General features: G+C 38.6%; 1 protein-coding gene across 2 annotated transcripts in view; it reads left to right on the top strand.

The window, feature by feature from the left end:
• The window catches only part of exoc2 (exocyst complex component 2), a 322,358-nt gene that overhangs the window by 148,040 nt on the left and 150,269 nt on the right, over positions 1-24,049 (top strand). For both annotated transcript variants that reach the window (XM_060850316.1, XM_060850315.1), the window contains exon 11: positions 1,932-2,050. In XM_060850316.1, coding sequence (XP_060706299.1) covers positions 1,932-2,050 — 119 coding nt within the window. The remainder of the gene's footprint in view (positions 1-1,931; positions 2,051-24,049) is intronic.

Below are 24,049 nucleotides of genomic sequence, written 5' to 3'. Positions count from 1 at the left end.
CATCTTCTTGAGGCCAGTTAGTGAAAAGCAATAAATATTGGCCAAATCAGTTGATATTTCATGAATGAGTTTGTTGTGTTTTAAAAAAAAAACATCCATTGGCCTTATCAGTCCTCAGGCTATGTCTCATGAATTCAGCATTATGTGTTATTCCTATGTTTGTTATATGGCACAAAGGAAAATGGCCATGGTTGTTAGAGGTCGGTCTTCTCTGGTCTGGAACATCTCTGCAGAGTTTCTCAGGGTAGTGTCTAAGGCCCAACTATCTTCAATTGCTTTATCTAATGACTTTCCCTCCATCATAAGGTTAGAAGCAGGGATGTTCATAGATGATTGCACAAAGTTCAGCACTATTCGTGACGCCGTAGTTACTGAAGCAGTCTGCATTCAAATGCAAGAAGACCTCGACAATATCCAGGTTTGGGTTGACAAGTGGCAAGAAATATTCAAGCCACACAAATTCAAGGCTATGACTAATTAAAGTCAATCTAACTATTCCCTGCCTTTCAATGGTGTTGCCATCACTGAATCCTTCATGCTACCATTGATCAGAAGCTCAGCTGGACTCGCCACATAAACACAGTGCCTACAAGAGCAGGTCAAACGCTTGGAATACAGCGGGTGAATAACTCACCTCCTGTCTCCCTGATGCCTGTCCATCATCTGCAAGGCACAAATCAGGAGTGAGAAGGAACAGTCCCCACTTGCCTGGATGGATGCAGCTGCAACAACACTTAAGCTTGACGCCGTCCATGTCCAAACAGCCCCATTTGATTAGCACTATGTCCACAAATATCCACTCTCTGCACCACCAATGCTCAGTAGCAGTACTATCTACAAAGTGCACCACAAATCTTCACTAAAGATTCTCAGACAGCACTTTCAAACCCATAACCATTTTCATCTCAAAAGGCAAGGGCAGCAGATACATGGGAGCACCAGCCCCTTCAAACTCCCCTCTAAGCCACTCACCATCCTGACTTAAAATATATCAGCATTCTTTGAGTATCGCTGGTCAGAATGTTGGAACTCCCTCCCTAATGGCATTTTGGGTCAACCTGCTGCAGGTGGACTACAGTGGTTCAAGAAGGCAACTTAACACCAGGGACAACAAGGGGTTGACATTAAATGCTGGCCAGCCAGTGACACCGAAATCCCACAAACAAATTTAAAAATTGCTGTGCTTGAAATACTTTGCTTCCCTCAAAACATCAACTTTGAAATCTTCATTTGGGTGACCTTGCTTCTCTCATCAGTAATCATTTCCAACATTCCAACCCCCAGTTTACCAGATTTCATTTTTGCTCCCTTTCTTATACAGTTCAGCTATGGCATTCTGCTCCTGCCTCCCTGAATAACCCTCTATCTTTTTGCTTTATCCCTCTTCAGCCTCATAAAACACCTGAAAACCAATTTGATTGACCAAGCGTTTCTTTAGTATTTCACCATCCATACATTATTTGATCTTGCACTAAATTGAAAATTTACCTTGGAATGTGCTGAATGTGTTTTAGTAATTGAGTGTGCTCTGTTGGTTTTACAGCATGTGCCCTTTTTCCATTTTCCTTACTGATATGATCATTTGGAATCTTCTTGAAATGCTGCTTAACATGTAACAAGCTAGAATTCTAACAGATTTTTATTCTCTCCCATAGCCTCCTGTCTTTAGCATGTGGATCTTGAGGCTAACAAGAACACTGTTAGTTCCTGACCCATGTAGTTAACTCAGACATCATTCTACAGCAATCATAGATTGAGACTGAAACCTGTCCACAGTAAATGACTAGAAATGTGTCCAGCAATAAAAGTTTCATTTGGAGTTAAGGTTGAATTCATCATGAAAGAAGTGAGGAATTTCAGCTTGAAAATTGTATTTGTTTTTTTTGCAGTTCACAGTTGATTTTTAATCATTATTTTGACTTTGGCTACAGATATCTATCTGATCTCCACGCATCAGGTGACCCTGCCTGGCAGTGTATCATGGCCCAACACAAATGGATTCTGCAACTGATGCAAAATTGCAGAGAGAAATATATCAAAGGACAAAAAGGTTAGTTTATTTTAATATTTTAAAGTTTTAATCCGAACAAATTAAATATTTTATCTTTAAAACATTGTGACTACATTCATGATGAAGAATACAACAGGCTCTTGTGTTTGTCTTGTTTTATGTCTAACGGTATCGTCATAGTCTTAAGATGGTATGGTTTCTGAGCAGGCTTTCCATATTGCTGTGAAAAAAACAAGAGTGGGATATACAAAATGTTCAACAGTTCCAGGGAAATGGTTCTTCAGCTCTTACTTTCTGAACCTTGAAGCTTTTTAATCTGTTGCCGTCACTAATAAATAAAGAGCCTTGGAAGGTGATGATCCAGTTGATAATATCACTAGACTGTAATGCTGGGCGGACCCAGAATGGTCAACTTCTACCATGGCAGATGGTGGCATTTGAATTCAACTTCAAAAATCTGGAAACTGTATTCTAGTGATAAACATAAAGTATTGCCAAAATCCATCAGTTTTACTAATATTACTTAGGCCAGGAAACTACCATCCTTACCAGATCCACTGCAATGGTCTCTGGCCAATTAGGAATAGGCATTAAGTGGCAGGCACATCTTGTGAATGAATTTTAAAAGAACAATTTTGACTTTATAAACAGATAATCTTGTAAGAAAGACTCATCCTACTGTAGATCATGAATATATACTCGTAAATTGTCTTGAGATAATTTTAAAACATTTAAATTCTCATGTTTTATGTATGGTTTGCCTCTTTGGGTTTTAGCTTAAAGAAAAATTAAGTAATTTCTTGTAGTGGGTTTTCAGCTTGGTGCAGCAGGATGGAGTGACTTTTCATTTTTAACAAATAAGCATTTGAGTTAACAAGGTTCTTATGTGTAGCAGTGCATGCACCCATAATGACCACTTTCTGGTGAGGTGTAATCGAAGTGCTCTCTGACAGCAGGCTGTTGTTTAATTTTCTTTTCCGTTTTTGTGGATCAGTTGGCAGACTGAATGGGGAAATGGGGCGCAACCACCTGTGCCGTGATTAGTGCTTCTGAACAGAAGTATTGCTCAAGAACTGGTCTGTATGGCTTGTGGCTTTTACTGCTCCATGATATGCTGCAAAAAATGCTGTAAACTTAAATATTTCTGAAACTTAAATCCTAATGCTCTGTACTTTTTGTCATCAATAATTAATAGCTCTTCTGGACTTTTTCTCCTCCTTAAATAGGAACACTTCAATTATGTGTTAATATAATCTAGAATAAGCGATACATCTTTGCTACTGGGGTTCGAAGATAGTCCAATCCCTTCAACAGCAACTAGTATATAGGTATGTAAGATGATGAATAGAAACTACTAATTTATGTAGGGCATAGGGCAATCTGTAATTAATGGTGTGCTGCAGTGCCACGATTATTTACAATTTGTGTTAGTGACCTTGGATGAGGAAAGTGCATGTATTATAGCCAAGTTTATAGTTGACATGGAAATAGTTGGGAAGGAAAGTGGTAAGGATGACACAGTGCAGAGGACTGTAGACAAATTAAGTGAGTGGGCAGAATTTTGATAGCTAGATAATACTGAGGTTATGCACTTTGGCGGGAAGAATGCAGGAGCTGAATATTATTTAAATGGAGAAAGACTGCAGAAAACTACAAAAGAGATTAATTTGGGACAACACCTCCATGAATCACAAAAAAGCTAGCATCCATGTTCAGTGAATGATAGGGAAGGCCTTTATTTCAGAGGGAATGCAGTGTAAAAACAGGGATGTTTTGCTAAAATCATACAAGACACTAGTTAAACCACAGATGGCAACTGAGCAGTTTTGGGCCCCTTGTCTAAGTAAAAATGCACTGGGCAAAAAAGCGAAAGAGCTGCAGATGCTCCAAATTAGAAACAAAAATGGTCTGGCAGCATCTATGGAGAGAAATCAAATTTAAGATCCAGTGACCCTTTTTCAGGATCCAAAATATTAACTCTGAATTCTCTCCACAGATACAACGGACCTGAGTTTTTTTTTCCAGCAATTTTTGTCTTTGTTAAAGATGCACTAGCATTGGAGGCATTTCTGAGAAAGTTCAGTAGGCTGATTCTGAATATTGAGGCACTGACTTATGAGGAGAATTTTAGTAGATTGGCCTGTTCTCATTGACAGTAGAAGAATAAGAGGTGAAATATAAAACATACTTCAAGGACTTCACAGAGTAGATGCAGAAAGATTGTTTATCCTTTGGGAATCTTGGACCAGAGGGCATAATCTCAGAATAAAAGTTTGCATGCTTAAAATAGAGATAAAAAGGAATTTCTTTCCTGAGAGTTGTGAACCTGTGGAATTATTTATGACAGAGGGCTGTTGAATCTGGATCATTAAGTATATTTAAGGCTGAGATGGGCAGATTTTTTTAGTCAATATAATCCAGGCACATGTGAGGAAAGACTTGAGAATGATCATGTCAGCAATGATCTTATTGAATGGCGGAGAGGATTTGATGGGCAGAATAGCCTGCTGCTCCTCTGCCTTATGGTTGCGAAATGCACCTTTTTCCTGGTAGAGGTTCTACTTTTGGAAAATATTTTGTCTACTTGTGAATTTTTAGTTTAATGGCCACCTTGGGCAGTAGTTAATGAGAAATGTTTCCACCCTTGACTTATCACCTTGTATAAATGTTGGCTCATGTGCATCTATAAAGCAATGGTAAAGATGGCTGTCATGTGGGAGATGTAAAGGATGAGGGGAACTGTCCATCAGGAGGAAAATCCTGATTGCCTACATTATCACATTCAGGAAAGAAAAGCAAACCAACACTACGCTCCTCACTGACTCAACCAGATCCTCTTCACCATCATCATGATGACTATTTATTTGCATCATCTAGTCTCCGGTTGCTGAATAAAGGTTTATTTTTTCTCATGCCCAACTTCCATGCTACCACTAACAGGACAATTATTTAGAACTGATGTGGACAGAAATTTCTTTCCTTGAAAGGTTGTAAATCTTCAAAAATTGCTGCTGTAAAGGGTTGTGATGATCTCTCATTGTTTTCAAGGCTGGGATAGATGGATTTAACAATCTCCAAAAGAATCAAGGAATATGGGAAGTAGGAGATAAAGTGAAGTTGAAGTGGTGAATCAACCATCATCATATCAAATCTTGTAGAAAGTTTGGAGGCCAAATGGTCTACTCCTGATCCAGTGCTGTCATAGAAGATATGTCTCCTGCTCATCTTCCCGAGAAAAGGCATTTCTGTATGCTGGCTTGACATTACGTTGAAGGGAAAAATATACTTCGATACACAGTTTAGGTTTAGATTCGTGCAGCAAACGTCCTTTGAGTTGAAAGTTTTTCTCTCAGAAATGCCAAAAGTGTAATCATTCTGGCCAAGCCTATCAATATTTTTGTTCATTGCTCAATTTCTTTAGAACAACCAACTCATGCAAGATGTCATTTTTTTTAATGATAAAGCGTTTTAAATTATGCGGTTTTCAAATAAATGCTGTGCACTCCTTTTATCCACACAAAGAAAAAAAACGTCTCAGTGATGCTTCGGCTGTTGAGCTGTGCTCTGCGCAGTCTATTTTAATTGCTAAATTGTTTGAACTTATAATGCATTATGTAATGCTCAGCCGCTGGGCCAGAAGGTCTGGGTTAATGTCCTACCTACTGTGGAAGTGTTCCAGGACATGTCCGAACAGATTTATGAAAAATAGTTAGAGTTAACTACATCTGGAAAATTTCAGCTTGCCTTTTGAGCTATCCAGCCAGTGAAGTGTGGATGTATTTTGTTTTTCAGTGTTACTGATTGATTGAAATTCCATCATTCTGATTTTGCTGTTAACTTTGCATTTCTAAATCAAATTTGTAAAATCTGTCTGCACTTTAGGGAGAATATATGCAGTAACATTTCTTCCATGGACCCCATTGAAAATGATCAATGCTTTTGCAAACTTGTCAAATGTGCACGCTTCAATCATTTGCTTCAGTGAAAAGTCTTGGTGAGGCATTCTGCTTTTCTAGGCACTCCACTAACAACACCACAAAATATTGTCTAAATTTTACCTTTTAATATATTGTGATGGACCAAATTTATTTGAAAAATGAAGTGCTGGAATGACACACATGAAGAATTAGGATGAATCACAATTTGCTTACCAATTTTGCCCCAGTTTCTTAAAGTCGCAGCCTTATTACCTATTAAATTTAAGATTAAGTCTAACAACAATCAGTATACAGTTCTACTGTTTTCACATTGTGATAATTGTCATTGATTCCCCATCATCCCTTCTTTCCCAGAAAGTAAACAATATCAGTGTTCAAAGTTGTGGATATTCCAATGACCCCCCCCCCCATTCTTATTTCCCACTTCTGTGTTTACTTCTCACCTGTGACTGATCTGATGTTGAACTAATCCTTTCTCCTTCTCAGTCCTTTCTCCATTTATATATCAATTATTGCTGTGATTGGATAAGGATATTTCCTGTTGCTCCCAGCATTTATCAAGGTCTGAGGTGCTCAGTTACCTTCTCCAATTATCACCTTGCACTTTTAACAGCTTAATGTGCAAAACAAAAATCAGAAACTAAATATACAAATTTAAGTCTATCCAATTAAGTGCAGCATGAGATTTTTCAGTCCAGCACATTCTGATCCAAAATACTCGAAAGTGAATATTGAATCTTTTCATATTTAATAGAAAAGCGCATCTGGCTTGGTTTGGGTTTTGTTTACAATTGATTTGTTTGAGGCAAATTGAGCTATTTTTAACAACCGTTTGAATTGTTTTAGAGTTGTTTATCTTATTATAAGAGTTATGTTCTTTTTGGTAATACAAAGGCTAAGTTACATAATAAAACAATGGATTGAATATAAGTGGGATAGTTATGTCAAGTGATAGAAATTTCCCCATGATTGAATAGTATCTTAATGTTTTAGCAGTAAAATAAATTTTATATTAGTACAGTTTTTAATTTTCAAGGGCTCAACAAAGGTTCCACGTTTAACAAGAATGTATTCTGTGTAAGCCACATTGCACTTTTCCGATGAGTGATAAAACAAAGAACTGCAGATGCTGGAGATCTCAAACAAAAACAGAAATTGGTGGAGGAACTCAGCAGGTCATGCAGCATCTGAGAAAAAACAGTTGATGTTTTGAGTCCCGTGACCCTTCTTCAGATGAGTGATTCTGGCTCCAAATTAAATTATTTTGACAGTCCAATTATTAGAAACTTTTATAAAGATTTTTTATATAGTATGAATGAAACATTAAGGATTACTTGTATATAGACATATATTGGGTTATTTCTTCTTTTTTCTTGACCAGTGCATGACTGAGACTGAATAAAATTATAACCAAAGATTCCCTTTTTAACCCAGAGGGCAATTTTAGCATACACGCTTAAAATTGAGAGATCTGGCACATCAGCATTGAATGAGTCAAAATAAGGTAATGAGGATTGATTTGTAATTATAAGTTAGTTAATGTGGTACAGCACAAGATGCCATGTTTCAACAAATTCTGGTCCAATATATTTAAAGAAATTAAGTGAATGATTTACCATTTAGTACTTGGTGAAAAAACACAGCTGGCATGGTTTTGGTTATGGTCACATCTGATTGTTTGAAACAATATTTGGCTGCAAAACTCTTGTAAGTGGAATCTGATAATTTGATGGAGCTACAGGGAATCAAGGAGAATACTGGGACTAATCTGGTATCCTGACCCAATTATTCAGCTCTAAACAGAGAAACAGCATGAAGAAGGAATGTGAATGAATTCACTGTCAAATCAGATACAGCAAGGAAAATAAAGAGAATTAATGGTTAGATTGAGAGGAAACATAAATAGAATTATTTTAAATCACATTTTTAACATTTAAAACTATTTCACAATTTGAAAGAAAGGGATTCAACCATTATGTTTTGAGAAGGAAGGGTGATTCGACATCATTGATAATTATCACTTTTAATTAAATTATTAGACTAAACAGGTAATTAATATGCCAAAACAATTATGCAGTGTAGAACAATTCAATAAGCAACTTGCAATTCACATATTGCTTTCATGTTAGAGTTGCTGTCTGTACATAATTAACAGTATTCATTGCTCAGATGCTTATGGGCCATATTTTGCTGGCGAAATAAGTTACTGGAAGATAAAATCCAAATAGTCAAATACTTTGTGCTGTTGTAACAAGAATGACTAATCAAGAGGGACACTGTTCATTGAATCAAATGCTTTAATTATATAAGTGCTTGATAAAGTAGCAAAGAAATTTTGGGTGGTGCCAAAGGGAGCAAATCACTCATCAAGTGCCTTGTGACTTTTGTAGTTGTATTATTTTGTTCTCCCTAATTAAGGCAAACACCCTCATTATTTTTGAAATAATAATTTTCTCTGCTTCAGTATTCTATTTAAGACACCAGAAAGATTTGTGTTCACAGTGTATTTCAGATCTTTGGAATATTCTAATTTCTTGCAGATAAGCAAATGTCTGTAATAGATAGGAGTTGTCCTTATTCTTTGAATCGTTTCATCTCTCTCTCCGGACTAGTAATGAACTTCCTATATTGGCATTCAACTTGGAAATGTGCTTTAGATTTTTTCAGTACAATATGCTAATTGGAAAGTTTCAAGGTATTGGTCGAGAGGTTGGGTCTAGCTTCATATCAGCAATTTTCCCACAGGAAATTTTTTGTCAAGAGAATACCTGGAACTGAGAACTGATAATAATGTGGCGAGGGCAGTAGGGAATCTGAGTCTTTAGAGAGTGATGGCACCACAGTTAATCTTTAAACAGTAAGATTAAAGAAGACGAGTTAAAAGGAAATAGGTAAATTAACATCAAAGCAGATACAAAGAGAAAGACAGTGAAAGACAGACTGAACTAATTATTTGGTAACAGGGAACTTTAGTATCTCTTTAAATGCACACATTTTGCCAAAGCTTTTCAACCTGCACTCAGCAGATCAATTCACAAGAATATAAATTCATGGGGAAACCAACATTCATCCTTTGAGAGGGGATGCTAACTGGTTGATAAATGTATTTTAACTGGTAGAGGCACTGCCATAAAGAATGTGACTGTTAATATGACTGATAGTTAACTATTATTGTTTAAATCTTAAATGAGACCGATTAACTTTGATTAGCACATAGCCCTGAGAAACAAAGTGAACCAGTGCATCATTCCCATTTTTTTAAGTTGGAAAAAGATTTAAAGTGTGTCCTGTGTTATTTCTGCCTGCTTAAAAGGATCAGTAACTCAAACATTTTACCACTAGGTGAAGCAAACTGTTTCACAGATACAGTGCTGTGGCAGCATGCTATGCACCACTATCGGGATTCTGTTGTTAAAACCAAAAATACGTTCTGCCTTTCACACAGATGAGCAATGTGGCGTATGATTTGGCAGTGTTTGATGACAACGGCAACCTAGGGTATCTATATATGCAAGCTTACTGCGGAATGCACGGTTCAAGCTGCACATCATCATTATAAAGATTTTAATTGTGACATAATGCACAAATGCATCACTCTGCATGTGCAGGGATGCATGTATGATTATGAATTGTGTTTCAGTGGTGGGGAGAGTGATGCTGGATGTCAGATGAGGGAATGGATCCCCTGCAGTGAGAAGGGAAGAGGGCCCTGAAAGTGGAGAGGGTGAGAATGAGGAATGAGATGAGGCAGGGTAGTGTTCTGGAGCTGGCTGTCCTAGAGTGCTTGCTCTCTCTATTTCCTGCAGCCCCTTTTGAATCCCAATCTTTCTTCCTTCCTATAATCAAGACCACTAATTTAAAAGAATTACTGAAGATAAAAGAAATGTGCCTAAAAACTATTTGCATATGAAATAGGAAAGATCTAGTTTAAAGGCAAGCAATTCTGCAAATATGGCATTACTTAGTGTGAAATAACCCCCTGAGAAACTCATTTTTACAAATGAATTAATTCCCTAGCCATTTAAAACAAATTCCACATTAGCAGTTGAGGATCAGCACATTGCTATTTTGGGTATCCCAACTGGGAAAAACCTGTCAGTAGGTAGTTCTCATAGCATGAGCAGAGATCAACAATCTTCTTTGCCTGCCATTCATTAAACTCTGGTTCAATGCTGCTGCTAATTGTCAGGAGAAACAGCAAGAGAAAAATATAAATTGCAACTATTATGAGCTGAGACCTTGCTCCAATTCTAACATGGTATAAGACTTTCTAAGTGATGTAAAGTCTAGTTCGTCTTAGGATCCCAACTGGACTGACAAATTCATGATACGTCTGGCTAGGAATTGATAAATATTTTTGAAATATTGATAAAGTATGAAATTCCATGTACTTCATAAGAAAATAAAGACTCAAACTTTGAAGGTTATAAACAATCAATTCTACTATGGAAAGTTTGAACAATTATCCGGTCTACAAAATATTATAATACATTGATCATCCACTTTTTGATTTTGGGCTATAAACCAAAAAATGTAAGTTGGACTGCTATATAGCTGAAAAATGCCAGTGACGCGTTATTGTTGCACCTTGAAGAACAAGTGAGATTCTGTGTTTCAGTTGTACAAGTACATTTCTCTTTCTTGCAGCCATAAGACCATTACTTTGAGGCAGTGTGGCACCAGGAGTCTTTGCATTAGGAAGCAACAGCTTAATGACATAGCTCAAATTCATCCAGCTGCAGTTTGAAACACCTGTACAGGCAGACATCCAAAATCTGAAACCAGAAGCATCTTTCGCCATTTCTCTGAGTGAAAGACAAAAAAGATCTAGAGATGCTAAACAATAATTCTAAAACAAGAGAAGATTAGCTTCATCCGATCAACTACTGATTCATAGATTGATCATCACTCAGCAAATTATTTGTCATCATGCTAGCATTAAAAAAAAATTGGGAGAAATTTGACCCACTGCTTTAGTCCAAATTTTTGATCCACGGAATTTGCTTTCTGTCTGTTTTTCATATTTGTATCAAATCATTTTTTTGTCTCCTATTCGTTTGTGCACTTGTGTTGAGTGTTTTGAAAGGATATGCTTGAGTCACATAGTAATAAAATAGTAATCCACTTTCTGCCATTCACACTGACCATCAGAAGAGTAACCCACCCAGACCCATGTGGGTGGCACGGTGGCACAGTGGTTAGCACTGCTGCCTCACAGCGCCTGAAGACCCGGGTTCAATTCCCGCCTCAGGCGACTGACTGTGTGGAGTTTGCACGTTCTCCCCGTGTCTGCGTGGGTTTCCTCCGGATGCTCCGGTTTCCTCCCACAGTCCAAAGATGTGCGGGTCAGGTGAATTGGCCATGCTAAATTGCCCGTAGTGTTAGGTAAGGGGTAATGTAGGGGTATGGGTGGGTTTCGCTTCGGCGGGTCGGTGTGGACTTGTTGGGCCGAAGGGCCTGTTTCCACACTGTAAGTCTAATCTAAGTCTAAAAAAAAACCCATTTCCCGATTCTATATTTGTCCCTGACCAATACACCCACCACTATGGGCAATTTAGCATGGCCAGTTCACCTCGCAAGAACGTCTTTGGATTATGGGAGGAAACCAGAGCACCTGAAGGAAATCCACGCAGTAACGGGAAGAATGTGCAAACTCCACACACTTAGTCACTGCGGGAATTGAACCCGGGTCCCTGATGAGGCAGCAGTGCTAACCACTGAGCCACTGTGCCGCCCTGTACTAGGATGACTCCAATCAACATTGATTCTGATTGACTCTAGTTCTGCCAGGGTTCCTTGATGCTATGCTTGGGCAAATGCTACCTTTGATATTACCTCACCTCACCTCTAGTGTTCAGTTATCTTATCCATGTTTGGATCAAGGTTGTAGTCAAATAAGGAGCTGTGTGATCCTGGCAAAACCCAAACTGAGCAACTGTGACCAGACTATTGCTGATCAAATGCTGTTTGGTAGGATGGCTAATCATGTGACTAGAAAAGCTGTCTGGTGAGAACATTGCTGAAGTGTTTGCTAAATTGAGGTTTCATGACCCAGGAAATGAGAGGCCAGAAGCAAGTTAAGTTCAAAAAGAAAAGGTCAATACACGCAAATGTGCTGTTTTAGCCTCAAGGTAGTCAAAGATGGTGGAAAATCAGTAGGTTAGCATACAGATAGTTTTGCTACTAGGCATATTTTGTTATCACATTCACTATAAAGTGTTGATGAAATGGGGACACTATTTCTAAAGCGTGAACTTTTAAAATGTGTTTTGACTGTAACATGATTACATCACTGACATTTAAGCACTGTTTCCAAAGCGTTGTTTCTATAATGTGGAGTTGCCCAAGAACGCAACCATCGCGTTATAGAAGAACTGTTTGTATCCATCTGTCTTGGGGTGAGATGGAGAGAATCACATTGAATAAAGGTGCAGAAAACTACTGAACACAACGCTTCTGATCTCATTGGCTGAGAAAGAAATTAGAGTGAACGTTGTAGGCACTCGATCCCAATGAAGTATAACAAAGAATATAGCTGATAAAACACATTGCATCTTTCTTTTTTGCTATTTATAAGATCTTTCCAAATTGTCTTATATATTGATAACTTTGTTTATTTTTCCAGTTCTTTTGTGTAACTTATGTTCTTTTGTTAAAATTACTTTGTACTCTTATGTGATTGATGTTCAGTGATTGATCACCATAGTAACAAAATTACAAAAAACAAAGTAATTGCCTATCCAACCAATTTTTCACTACATAATCTGTCTTATCCAGTGTTACCATCAGCTGAGATCATATGTCCAAGTTGCAGATGTCTTTAATGTATCTACATCACCAAATGTACCTGTATCACGGAATTTGTTGATGAAGTTTAAGTTTCACTATGGTGAGATGAGCTTACACCTGGGTTTCTGGTTTACTAATCCAGTGGCATGACCACTGTGCAACTGCCTACCCTAATTGGAGCCAGTGGCCTTCAGTCACCTCAACATCAGAGATTTTTTTTTTCTGCATTAAACTTATTCCTTTGTTCCTTACTCCCTCTCTAACTGACACTGAACTGTTTTGAGTGATGTATTGAATCTCTTGTGACATGTTCCATTCATATTGCTAAACAAGTCAAATGTAACTAATATGAACCGCAGTACCAGGTTCTTTGAAAGTTACACTTTCAAAGCTTGCTGCCTTGGACACTAAATGGAGATGAGAGAAAAATTAATTTCAGTGCACTCTATTTACTTTGACAACTTTGTTCATCCAAAGCATATTGTCTATATCATTTTTTTTTCAGTGTCAGTGACAATTTAACTTTATCTTCACTATTTTTTGCCCAGAGTGAAAGGGCTGTTGACACCATTGATTTACTATTTTTCACCCAAGCTCAAAGCTTAAGTTATTGCATTTTCTCGACGCTCAAAGAGTTTAACTAATAATTATGCATCAAGGCAGAAAAGATTACAGTTCAATCCCTGGGCTAGATGTTCTCAAGTGGGACAATGTTAAAGGTCCTCTTGAAAATTGACCAATGAGCTATAGGAAAGAGAAAATTGGTCAGTTCCTGCTGTTATTTGTTATGGAATAATGGCTTATTGGATTCTAGTTGTAAAAATTGATTGAGCAAGACATTAAGCATGGCTGTGATTTCACTCATGCAGAAGAATTTTCTTCAGCCTCATGCCATGGGCAAAGCACAGAAATTGGTGCTATCTATTGAATTGTATCACGTTTTTAAAAAGGCCTTATAAATTTGACAGTGTAGTTGTGACCTTTGATAAAAGTAGGTATTAATATTCTATCCCAAGTGTAACTAAAACAGCTAGGTTTACAAATATTTTGTTTTGCAAAACTTGCAAAACAGTGTCTCACATTGGATGTGGTTCTGGAATAAATTTGGGATTGACATTCAGGCTTGCAATTTGGCAAATTTACTTGAGCTGGAAGCTACATTTATTAAAACAGTACTATGTTCTTTGCAGAGACAGAGAGAGTGTGTGTGAGAGAGAGAGAGAACATCTACACACATTGTACTTATTTCGACTCAACAAAATAGGTGGCAACCTTTTACTAGTTAGTTTCTCAGGGCAATGCCCTGAAAATCAGAATCAGCTTTTCTGGTTTTAAATTTAAATGAGGCCTGACTGTTAACTAGGAGTAAGTGGGAATTACAGATGCTGGAGATCAGAGTCAAAAAGTGTCCATTGGATAAACACAGCCGATCAGGTAGCAACCGAGGAGCAGGGAAGTTGATGTTTTTGCTCTTCATCAGGAATAGCATTGTCAACTGTTATAAATTAAAACCAAAAGGAACATGGATGCAATAAATCAGAAACAAAAACAGATGTTGCTGCAGAAGCTCAGCAGGTTTGGCAGTATCTGTGAAGAGGAATCAAAGTTAACTTTTCAGGTCCGGTGACTAGTTTTGAGGACAGGTCACCGGACCAAAATCATCATCAAATTGGTGTGTTCTCCATGGCAATGTCAACCAATCAGTTTTCTCCCTGATTTGGTATTTTTGTGAATTATCCTGACATGTACAAAAGAACAATTTTGATAAAACATGCCTTTTTTCAACAACTGTCATAGCTTGTCCTTTTTGCAATGTGATTAATAGTTTTGGTGTTAATACATTAGTACAGTTTTTCACACATGGAAGAAATCTTTTTGTATTTTGAGTAATGTAAAAAGAAACAACTTTCTTATTCTTTAGTGGTTTATGTCTAATCTTTGTCTAGCTCTATTTGTAGACAACCTTGACAAAATTGTTTTACTTACAGTAACTGGGAGTCTTCGTTCAATCAGATGTTTTTGACAAGAAGGAAAAACATTCAGCAGACCAGGCGATTTATTTTGATCTGCACTAATAATCTAATGAATTAGAGTACAGCAGTTGGTTAATACAGGCTTGTGCAAGTTCAAATTTTATCTAGTTCCTCCAGTCATTTTGACATCGTATTTGATCATCAATCATTGGGAAATTTCAAAAAGCCACAACTTTCCCAGATTATTTCTACTTCATTATCTCATTTTATATCATTACAGTGCTTGTATAATGTCATAACAAATTCACCTCTGCCCATCATAACTCACTAATTTAAAGCTGCATATCTGTGCTGATTGAACTTTTTAAACTAAAATTGAAAAATAAACTGTTTTGTTGAGTTTCAGTAATTTAGTTTGGGATGTGATAATTTAATAGTCCAATCAAAATTTGTAGGTGTGCAGGCATGTTCATTTACAATGCAACTACCAATTTACACTTACAGGTTCTACTTTGTGACTCTCTTGAAAGCTGTTTTTGTCTACAGATTGTTTTTGTTGATCTTAAGCTGATATCAAAAACAAGAAATAACTTCTAACCCAGATTCAATATCAAAGTATGTTTAGGTTTGTTCTACATTTTACTGAAGTCAGAATTAGTATGGTAATGCGCCCATAAATCTTATCATGCAAATTTGTTTAAAATTGTGCAATGAATGCATTAGAGCAATGTCCTTCCACAGACATTGCCTTCTAAAGTGTGTTCAACTGTTAATTGATTTTCTGAAGGTTAAAAGTCAAATTGGAATTTTGTTTTGCTGGGTAGTGAATTGAAAATCAGTTGCACATGTGCCATGTACTTCCTTGTGAGAAGCTTTGTCATGGTGTTTTGTTTCAATTTACTCAGGAAATCTGAGTCCTTCTGGCTACAAGCACTTTTACGTGCATGTTATAATCTGGAGCTGAGAAAAGTTATAATAGTCTGCAGCGTGGTTTTCAATCTCATGATTGATCAGGAATCCCTCTCACTCTACTGTGTGCCATTGCTAAGTGATGTAAGCTCGGAAAATGATGCTCCACCTCTTTGGCTGTGTCACCAACAGCCATTAAATCAGAAGCTGGTGCCGCATTGGCAAGAATGTTACTCACTGTTCCCAAGACTTCCTAAAACTTTAGTAAATAAGTTTAATTAAAGCAAGAGGCTTAACAGTTTCTATTATGGTTCTATAGTGTAGTTATCTTTTAGGATCTACATTACCAAAATAATAGCATATCCACACTGTAAGATTTAAGTGCTTTTAATAAGTGTTGAAGAACTATTTCCTGAAAGTGCTAGTACCTTGTTCGCCACAATTCTGCAGATGTCAGTTACGTTCATAGTTACGACCATAGTGTATGAGTCTCTAAGCTTCAAAAGCATTGAGGAATCATACCTATGATTTGATGCTGTATTTATCTGATGTTTACAGCTGTAATTCAAACAAGCATAGTTTGGTATTAAGTGGTAACAAGGTCGAAGACTAATCTTTCCATCATTTTGCTGTGAGGCCAATTTAGAGTATTCCTATTGTTTTCCGAGCTTACATCACTTAGTTCAGGGATTGAAACAGGAACCTAGCTGATTTTCAATGCGAGTTACACACTGCTGGAGCTGCCCATGATTAAACATAACATAAAATGGTTGCCTATGGTTTTTTTAGCTGGCGTAAGTTGGCTGAAGAGAATTGATCACTGAAACAGTAGTTCACACAGACCTTTGTAACACAATGGAAATTTTAATACTAATTTGAGATTATTAGGAGAATTTCTGACAGTTTTTAAAAAACTGAATACGTGAAAGTATAACATGATGTCACCTGGTGATTTGGGCTGTGCCCCTTCTGAGGCTAGCAGTGTTAACTTTTCCTGCTGGCAGTTTGAATCTTCTCACACACCTGCATGGTAAGATTCGTGATTCTGAGTATTATTAACCCACTGAGAGGTGGAAGTCTTGTGGAAGCAAAATCTCGGAAATCAGAAGAACACTGAACTGACTACAATAATTTGAAGGCCCCCCCCCCCCCCCAACCCAATAGACAATGTGACATTAGACAATAGGTGCAGGAGTAGGCCATTCGGCCCTTCAAGCCTGCACCACCATTCAATATGATCATGGCTGGTCATCCTTAATCAGTATCCTGTTCCTGCCTTATTTCCATAACCCTTGATTCTACAATCCTTGAGAGCTCTTTCTTAAATGAATCCAGAGACTAGGCCTCCACTGCCGTCTGGGGCAGAGCATTCCACACAGCCACCACTCTCTAGGTGAAGAAGTTTCTCCTCATCTCTGTCCTAAATGGTCTACCCCGTATTTTTAAGCTGTGTCCTCTGGTTCGGCACTCACCCATCAGCGGAGACATGTTTCTTGCCTCCAGAGTGTCCAATCCTTTAATAATCTTATATGTCTCAATCACATCCCCTCTCAGTCTTCTAAACTCAAGGGTATACAAGCCCATTCGCTCCAGTCTTTCAGTGTAAGGTAATCCTGCCATTCCAGGAATTGACCTCGTGAACCTACGCTGTACTCCTTCAATAGCCAGAATGTCTTTCCTCAAATTTGGAGACCAGAACTGCACACAGTACTCCAGGTGTGGTCTCACCAGGGCCCTGTACAGCTGCAGAAGAACCTCTTTGCTTCTATACTCAATCCCTCTTGTTATGAAGGCCAGCATGCTATTAACCTTCTTCACTACCTGCTGTACCTGCATGCTTACCTTTATTGACTGGTGTACAAGAACACCCAGATCTCTCTGTACTGCCCCTTTACCTAAATTGATTCCATTTAGGTAGTAATCTGCCTTCCTGTTCTTGCCACCATAAACCATACATTTATCCACATTAAACTGCATCTGCCATGCCTCTGCCCACTCACCTAACCTGTCCAGGTCACCCTGTAATCTTCTAACATCTTCCTCACATTTCACTCTGCCACCTAGCTTAGTATCATCAGCAAATTTGCTAATGTTATTACTAATACCATCTTCTATATCATTAACATATATTGTAAAAAGCTGCAGTCCCAGTACTGATCCCTGCAGTACCCCACTGGTCACTGCCTGCCATTCTGTAATGGAGCCGTTTATCTCTACTCTTTGTTTCCTGTCAGCCAACCAACTTTCAATCCAAGTTAGTACTTTGCCCCCAATACCATGCACCCTAATTTTGCTCACTAACCTCCTAATTGGGACTTTATCAAAAGCTTTCTGAAAGTCTAGGTATACTACATCTACTGGATCTCCCTCGATCATTTTCAGAGTTACATCCTCAAAAAATTCCAGAAGATTAGTCAAGCATGATTTCCCCTTCATAAATCCATGCTGACTCTGACCTATCCTGTTACTACTATCCAGATGTGTCGTAATTTCATCCTTTATAATAGATTCCAGCATCTTTCCCACCACTGAGGTCAGACTAACTGGTCTATAATTTTCTGCTTTCTCTCTCCCACCTTTCTTAAAAAGTGATACAACATTAGCCACCCTCCAATCCGCAGGAACTGATCCAGAATCTATTGAACTCTGGAAAATAATCACCGACTCATCCACGATTTGTCGAGCCACCTCCTTCAGTACCCTGGGATGTAGACCATCAGGCCCCGGGGACTTATCAACCTTCAGACCTAACAGTCTCTCCAACATCAATTCCTGGCAAATATAAATTCCCTTAAGTTCAGGTCCTTCAGCCACTGTTACCTCAGGGAGATTGCTTGTGTCTTCCCCAGTGAACACAGATCTGAAGTACCTATTCAATTCTTCTGCCATTTCATTGTTCCCCGTAATATATTCCCCTGTTTCTGTCTTCAAGGACCCAATTTTAGTTGTCACCTTTTTTTTTGCCTTTCACATACCTAAAAAAGCTTTTACTATCCTCCTTTATATTATTGGCCAGTTTACCTTCGTACCTCATTTTTTCTCTGCATATTTCCTTCTTAGTAATCATCTGTTGTTCTTTAAAAGCTTCCCAGTCCTCTGTTTTCCCACTTATCTTTGTTAAGTTATACTTTTTCAATTTTAACTTTTTATGTTTTTTAACTTTCCTCGTCAGCCACGGCCACCCATGCCTCCTCCTAGGATCTTTCTTCCTTTTTGGAATGAACTGATCCTGCAACTTCTGCATTATACACCGAAGTATCCGCCATTGTTCCATAATGTAAGAGCACTATTTAAAACTGCCAATCTTGGATGTAGTTGTTTCTGAAATTCGGATTAATAGAATTATGATGCAAGTATCAACTTCAAAAATGCAATAGGAAATTCAATTGAATGTTAAAAGGAGAATAAATTTAAATCTTTAAATTTTAATTTAATATGAGCAATTAAAACAATCTAGGTAGGTTTAATTTTATCAGGAAAAAGTGGAATGCAGTCGGTTCTATTATAATGCGATCGTTCCATTCTCGTGAGAAAATTGCACAGTAGCCATGTGGTTTAATGTAATGGGGTTTAAATCATCTTATAGCCAATACTAGTTAATGAAAGTTTGCGTACTACAAACAACGGTCTAAATTCTTCAATCTCTTTAAAGCCAATTTGCGTTGGCTTTAGGAAGCACATGTTATAGCAGAACCAACTGTATATAGATTTCAATTAATTTCTTCTGAAACTGTTAGCCCAACAACCCTGCAGAGGCTTTAAACAAAATAAACCTGAGTCAGTTGTTGTCAATTTTAAATTTGAAATAATTTGAAAGAAGGAAACTCAAGTATAATCTCACAAGTTACATTTGTGAAAATTGTACTTCTTTTTAAGAAAGGCCAAACAAGCAAAGTTTGGTAATGCATGTAACCACGGAGTAATAAAATTTGTCTCTTACAAAACTATTGAAAAAACATAGTTCTTTTTGCTTTATATTTATATCACTAAATTTAACAAATTGACATTTCAAGCTTGACTATGCTTTCCATCATAGACCTTAGCCCTTTGCCTTAATTTCACAATGGAAACAAAGATCTGACAGCTAGAACTTTAAAACCTTTTATTTCAATGTGGCTGGTTAGAGTGTAACTTTAATGCATGTAACCACAGAGTAATAAAACTTTAAATGTTACACATTTTCCTAGAGTGGGTGGTAAGATTTGAATTAAGAAAGTTACTTGCTGTGCTAAGTGTTTCATTGACTGTGATACAGTTAGTCATGTAAAATGCCCTGAGAGAAAGTTAATGGCTTTTAAAGGCAGTGTTCTACTTAAATAGGGAAAGAGAAAGTACTTGATCTTAATTCTGGGAGAGAAGAACAATGGGTCAAATTTTCAAGTCTCCAGATTGACTGAGACTGGATGGATGAACCAAGATGCAGGTCAGGACCTTGTGGAGCTTCCAATATGCTGACCTCTGTGGGAGTTGACCTGGAGGTTTGAACTTTTGACTAGTAATTTTCATACTACCCCAGATCTTACACAAAAATCTCTGTTTTTGAGGTAGAATCTCACACTTTAGACAGTTCATGCGACTTAACTGTTAGACAGAGGAAATCTAGTGTAATTCCATAAGATTATATGATGTTGAATTCCACAGATTTACCACCCTCTGGGAGAATATGTTCTCCTGATCACTGTCTTAAAGGAGTGATCCATTATCCTAAGAGTCTGCCCTCTGGTCCTATAATTATCAACAAATGGAAACAACCTTCCACATTTACTCTGTCAAACTCCTGAAGAATCCTGTATGCTTTAATAAGGTCACCTCTCATTCTTCTAACCTTCAGCGAATAAAGACTCAATCTGCTTAACATCGCCTCATAAGAAAATCCTTCCATATTCAGAATAAACCTGACTGCCTCCAATGCTAGTATATCTTGCCTTAGCTAAAGGGATCATAACTGTTCACTGCATTCTTGGTATGGTCTGACTAGTATTTTGCAAAATTTTGGCAAGATGTTCCTCTTTTTATACTCCATCCCCTTTGAAATAAGGGTCAAAAAGTGTGGCACTGAAAAAGCATAGCAGGTCAGGCAGCATCTGAGGAATAAGAGCGTTGATGCTTCGGGCATAAGCCCTCCATTGGGAATGTGGAGGGGGAAAGGGGCTGAAAGATAAGTAGGGGGTATAGGGTGGGACTGGGGGAAGGTAGCTGGGAAGGCGATAGGTGGATGCAGGAGTGGGCTAATAGTGATAGGTCAGTGGGGAGGGTGGAGTGGATAGGTGAGAAAGAAGATAGGCGGGTAAGACAGGTAAAGAGGGCAGAATCTGGGGAAAGAGAAGATTAAGAAACTAGTGAAGTTGATGTTGATGCCTTGTGGTTGAAGTGTCCCAACATGGAAGATGAAATATTCTTCCTCCAGTTGTCGGGTGGCTTGGATTTGGCGGTGGAGGAGACGCAGGACTTGCATATCCTTGATGGAGTTGGAGGGGGAAGTTGAAGTGGTCAGCCGCAGGGTGTGGGCTTGCTTGGTGAGTGTGTCCAGGAGGTGTTCCCTGAAACTTTCTATGAGTTGGTGTATGTCTCCCCGATGTAGAGGAGACCACATCAAGAGCAACATACATAGTAGTTGAGGTGTTTGGATGTGCAGGAAAATCTCTGCCGGATGTGAAAAGATCCTTTCAGGCCTTGGACGGAAGTGAGCAGGGGAGGTGCAGGCACCTTTTGTGGTGGCAAGAAAAGGTGCTGTATTGGAGAGTGGGTTTGGGAGGTGGGGGTGGGGGGGAGCTGTGGACCTAATGAGGGAGTCAAGGGAATGGTCTAGTGTAAAACCTGCACCCGCATCTCCTTCCTCACTTCAGATGCTGCCTGACCTGCTGTGCTTTTCCACAGCCACACTTTTCGAATCTGATCTCCAGCATCTGCAGTCCTCATTTTCTTCTAGTCTGAAATATTCCATTTGCTTTCATGATTGCCTGTTGAAGTTGGATGCTTGCTTTTTGTGATTCATGCACAAGGGCACCCAAAATCCAATGTGCTGCAGCTTTCTGCACTTCTTCCCATTTAAATAATACTGACTTCCTCCATTTTCCTGCCGTAGTGCATAACCTCACATTTTCCCACACAATATTCCATCAGTCCAGTTTTTGCATGTGTACTTAACCAGTCTGTATCCCTCTGTAGATCATTTGTGGCATCCTCACCATTTGCTTTCCCACCCATTTTTGAGTCATCTGCAAACTTGTCTGTAGTACATTCATTTCCCTCATCCTGGTTATAGAGTCATAGAAATGTACAGCACAGAAACAAACCCTTCAGTTCAACTTGCCCATGCCAATCCGATATCTCAACCCAATCTAGTCTCACCTGCCAGCACCTGGCCAATATCCTTCCAAATCCCTCCTATTTATATACCCATCCAGATTCCTTTTAAATGTTGCAATTGTACCAGCCTCCACCACTTCCTCTGGCAGCTCATTTCGTACAAGTACTACCCTCTGCATGAAAAAGTTGCCCCTTAGGTCTCTTTTATATCTTTCCCCTCTCACCCTAAATCTATGCCCTCTAGCTTTGGACTCCCCCACCCCAGGAAGAGACTTTGTCTATTTATCCAATTCATACTCCCTCCTGAATTCATAAACCTCTATAAAATCACCCCTCAGCCTCCGACGCTCCAGGGAAAATAGCCCTAGCTTATTGAACCTTTCTCTGTAGCTTAAATCCTCCAATCCTGGCAGCACCCTTGTAAATCTTTTCTGGCCCTTTCAAGTTTTTCCATTAATATATATTCTGAAGAATTATGGCCCAACATAGATTTATGTGCCACTGCAATATTCTCAGGTTGCTGTCCTGAAAATGACACTTTTATCCCAACCCTGTCTTCCATTAGTAACCCAATGCTGTCTCCATGCTAATATATGAACTGCAACACCATGGGATTTTATCTTAAGTAAAGTGTGTGACCAACATCCCTGATATCTGGCAAGTAATGCCCTGACCACTTCTTTTCACCATTCTCTCCCCCCAACCCCCCCCCACCCCACCCACCCAGACTTCTCTCTCTCCCTTCCCTCCCCTCCCTCCACCCTTTAGCTCACTAACCTATGTATTTATTCATCCATTTACTTGTTCACTGACATTCACCCATTTACTAATGTATAAACTGGACATTTAAGCTTACCATACAACAGCTTGTACTGCCCATAGACTGTGCAGTGCTGCAACAGAGCTGTTCATGTGGTGCTAAGCTTCACTTTTTAGGTGAGCCAGGCTAAGAAGACCTGCTAAGAAATATGGATCAGCAGCATGATATCTTAAGACCATATGCTATAGAAGCAAAATTAGGCTCATCAAGTCTGCTGTACAGTCCAGTCATGGCTGATATATTCCTCAATCCCATTCTCCTGCCTTCTCCTCCAACTCGCAGTTTGAGTGGAGTGCCAGTCTGATGATGATTGTAACTCAGAGGCCTGTTATATTCCTTAAAACAGGACAAGCCTTTGTTCTATGCAGCCCTGGTTATATCACTCAGACTACAATTATTTTAATAACAATTATCTTTATTTAGGGGAAAGAGCTGTATTAATTTAAAATAAAATTTGATTGGATGATGTTCTACAATGCAAAAGTGGCCAAGGTTTTTGATGTTTGTTTAATAGCAGAGCATTTTGGCCAATCTAATAGGAATAGTCTTTAACTTATTTCATGACCATTAATGTAAGACAATGTTATGTGTTTCAGTCTGTAGAGACATTGGTCGTGATTGTTCAGGAATCACTGGTGTCAGGGAGGGTTCCAGAGAACTAGAAAATGGCTAATATAATAACCTTGTTTGAGAAGGGAGGAAGGCAGGCAGGAAACAGGAAACTGTGCCAGTTAGCCTGACCTTGGTCATTGGGAAGATTTTAGAGTCCATTATTAAGGTTGAGATTGAAGAGTACTTGGAAGTGCGTGGTAAATTTCGACAGAGTTAGCATGGCTTTATCAAGAGGAGCTCGTGTTAACAAATCTTTTGGAATGTTTTGAGGAAGTAACAGAACAAGTTAGACAAAAGGAAGCCAGTGGACGTGATCTGTTTGGACTTACAGAAGGTTCTTTGACAAAGTGGTGCGCAGTAAACTGAAATAAGAACCTGTGGTATTAGGGGCAAGATATTGGCATGGATAGAGTATTGGTTGACTAGCAGAAGGCAGAGAGAAAGGATAAAGGGATCTTTTTCAGGATAGCGCTGGTGATTATTGGAGTTTGGTAGAGTCCGTGTTGGGACCATAACTATTCATGTTATATATTAATGATCTGGACAAAGGGACTGAGGACGTTGTTGCTAAGTTTGCAGATGAAGGGTCCTGCCCAAAATGTCGACTCTCCTGCTCTTCTGACCTTGTGTGTTTTTTCCAGCTCCATGTTTTAGTGATTCTGACTTTCCAGTATCTGCAGACTTCACT

The sequence above is a fragment of the Hemiscyllium ocellatum genome, chromosome 34, assembly GCF_020745735.1.
Source record: "Hemiscyllium ocellatum isolate sHemOce1 chromosome 34, sHemOce1.pat.X.cur, whole genome shotgun sequence".
Taxonomy (NCBI): Eukaryota; Metazoa; Chordata; class Chondrichthyes; order Orectolobiformes; family Hemiscylliidae; genus Hemiscyllium; species Hemiscyllium ocellatum.
This window is presented reverse-complemented; position numbering and strand designations above follow the sequence as displayed.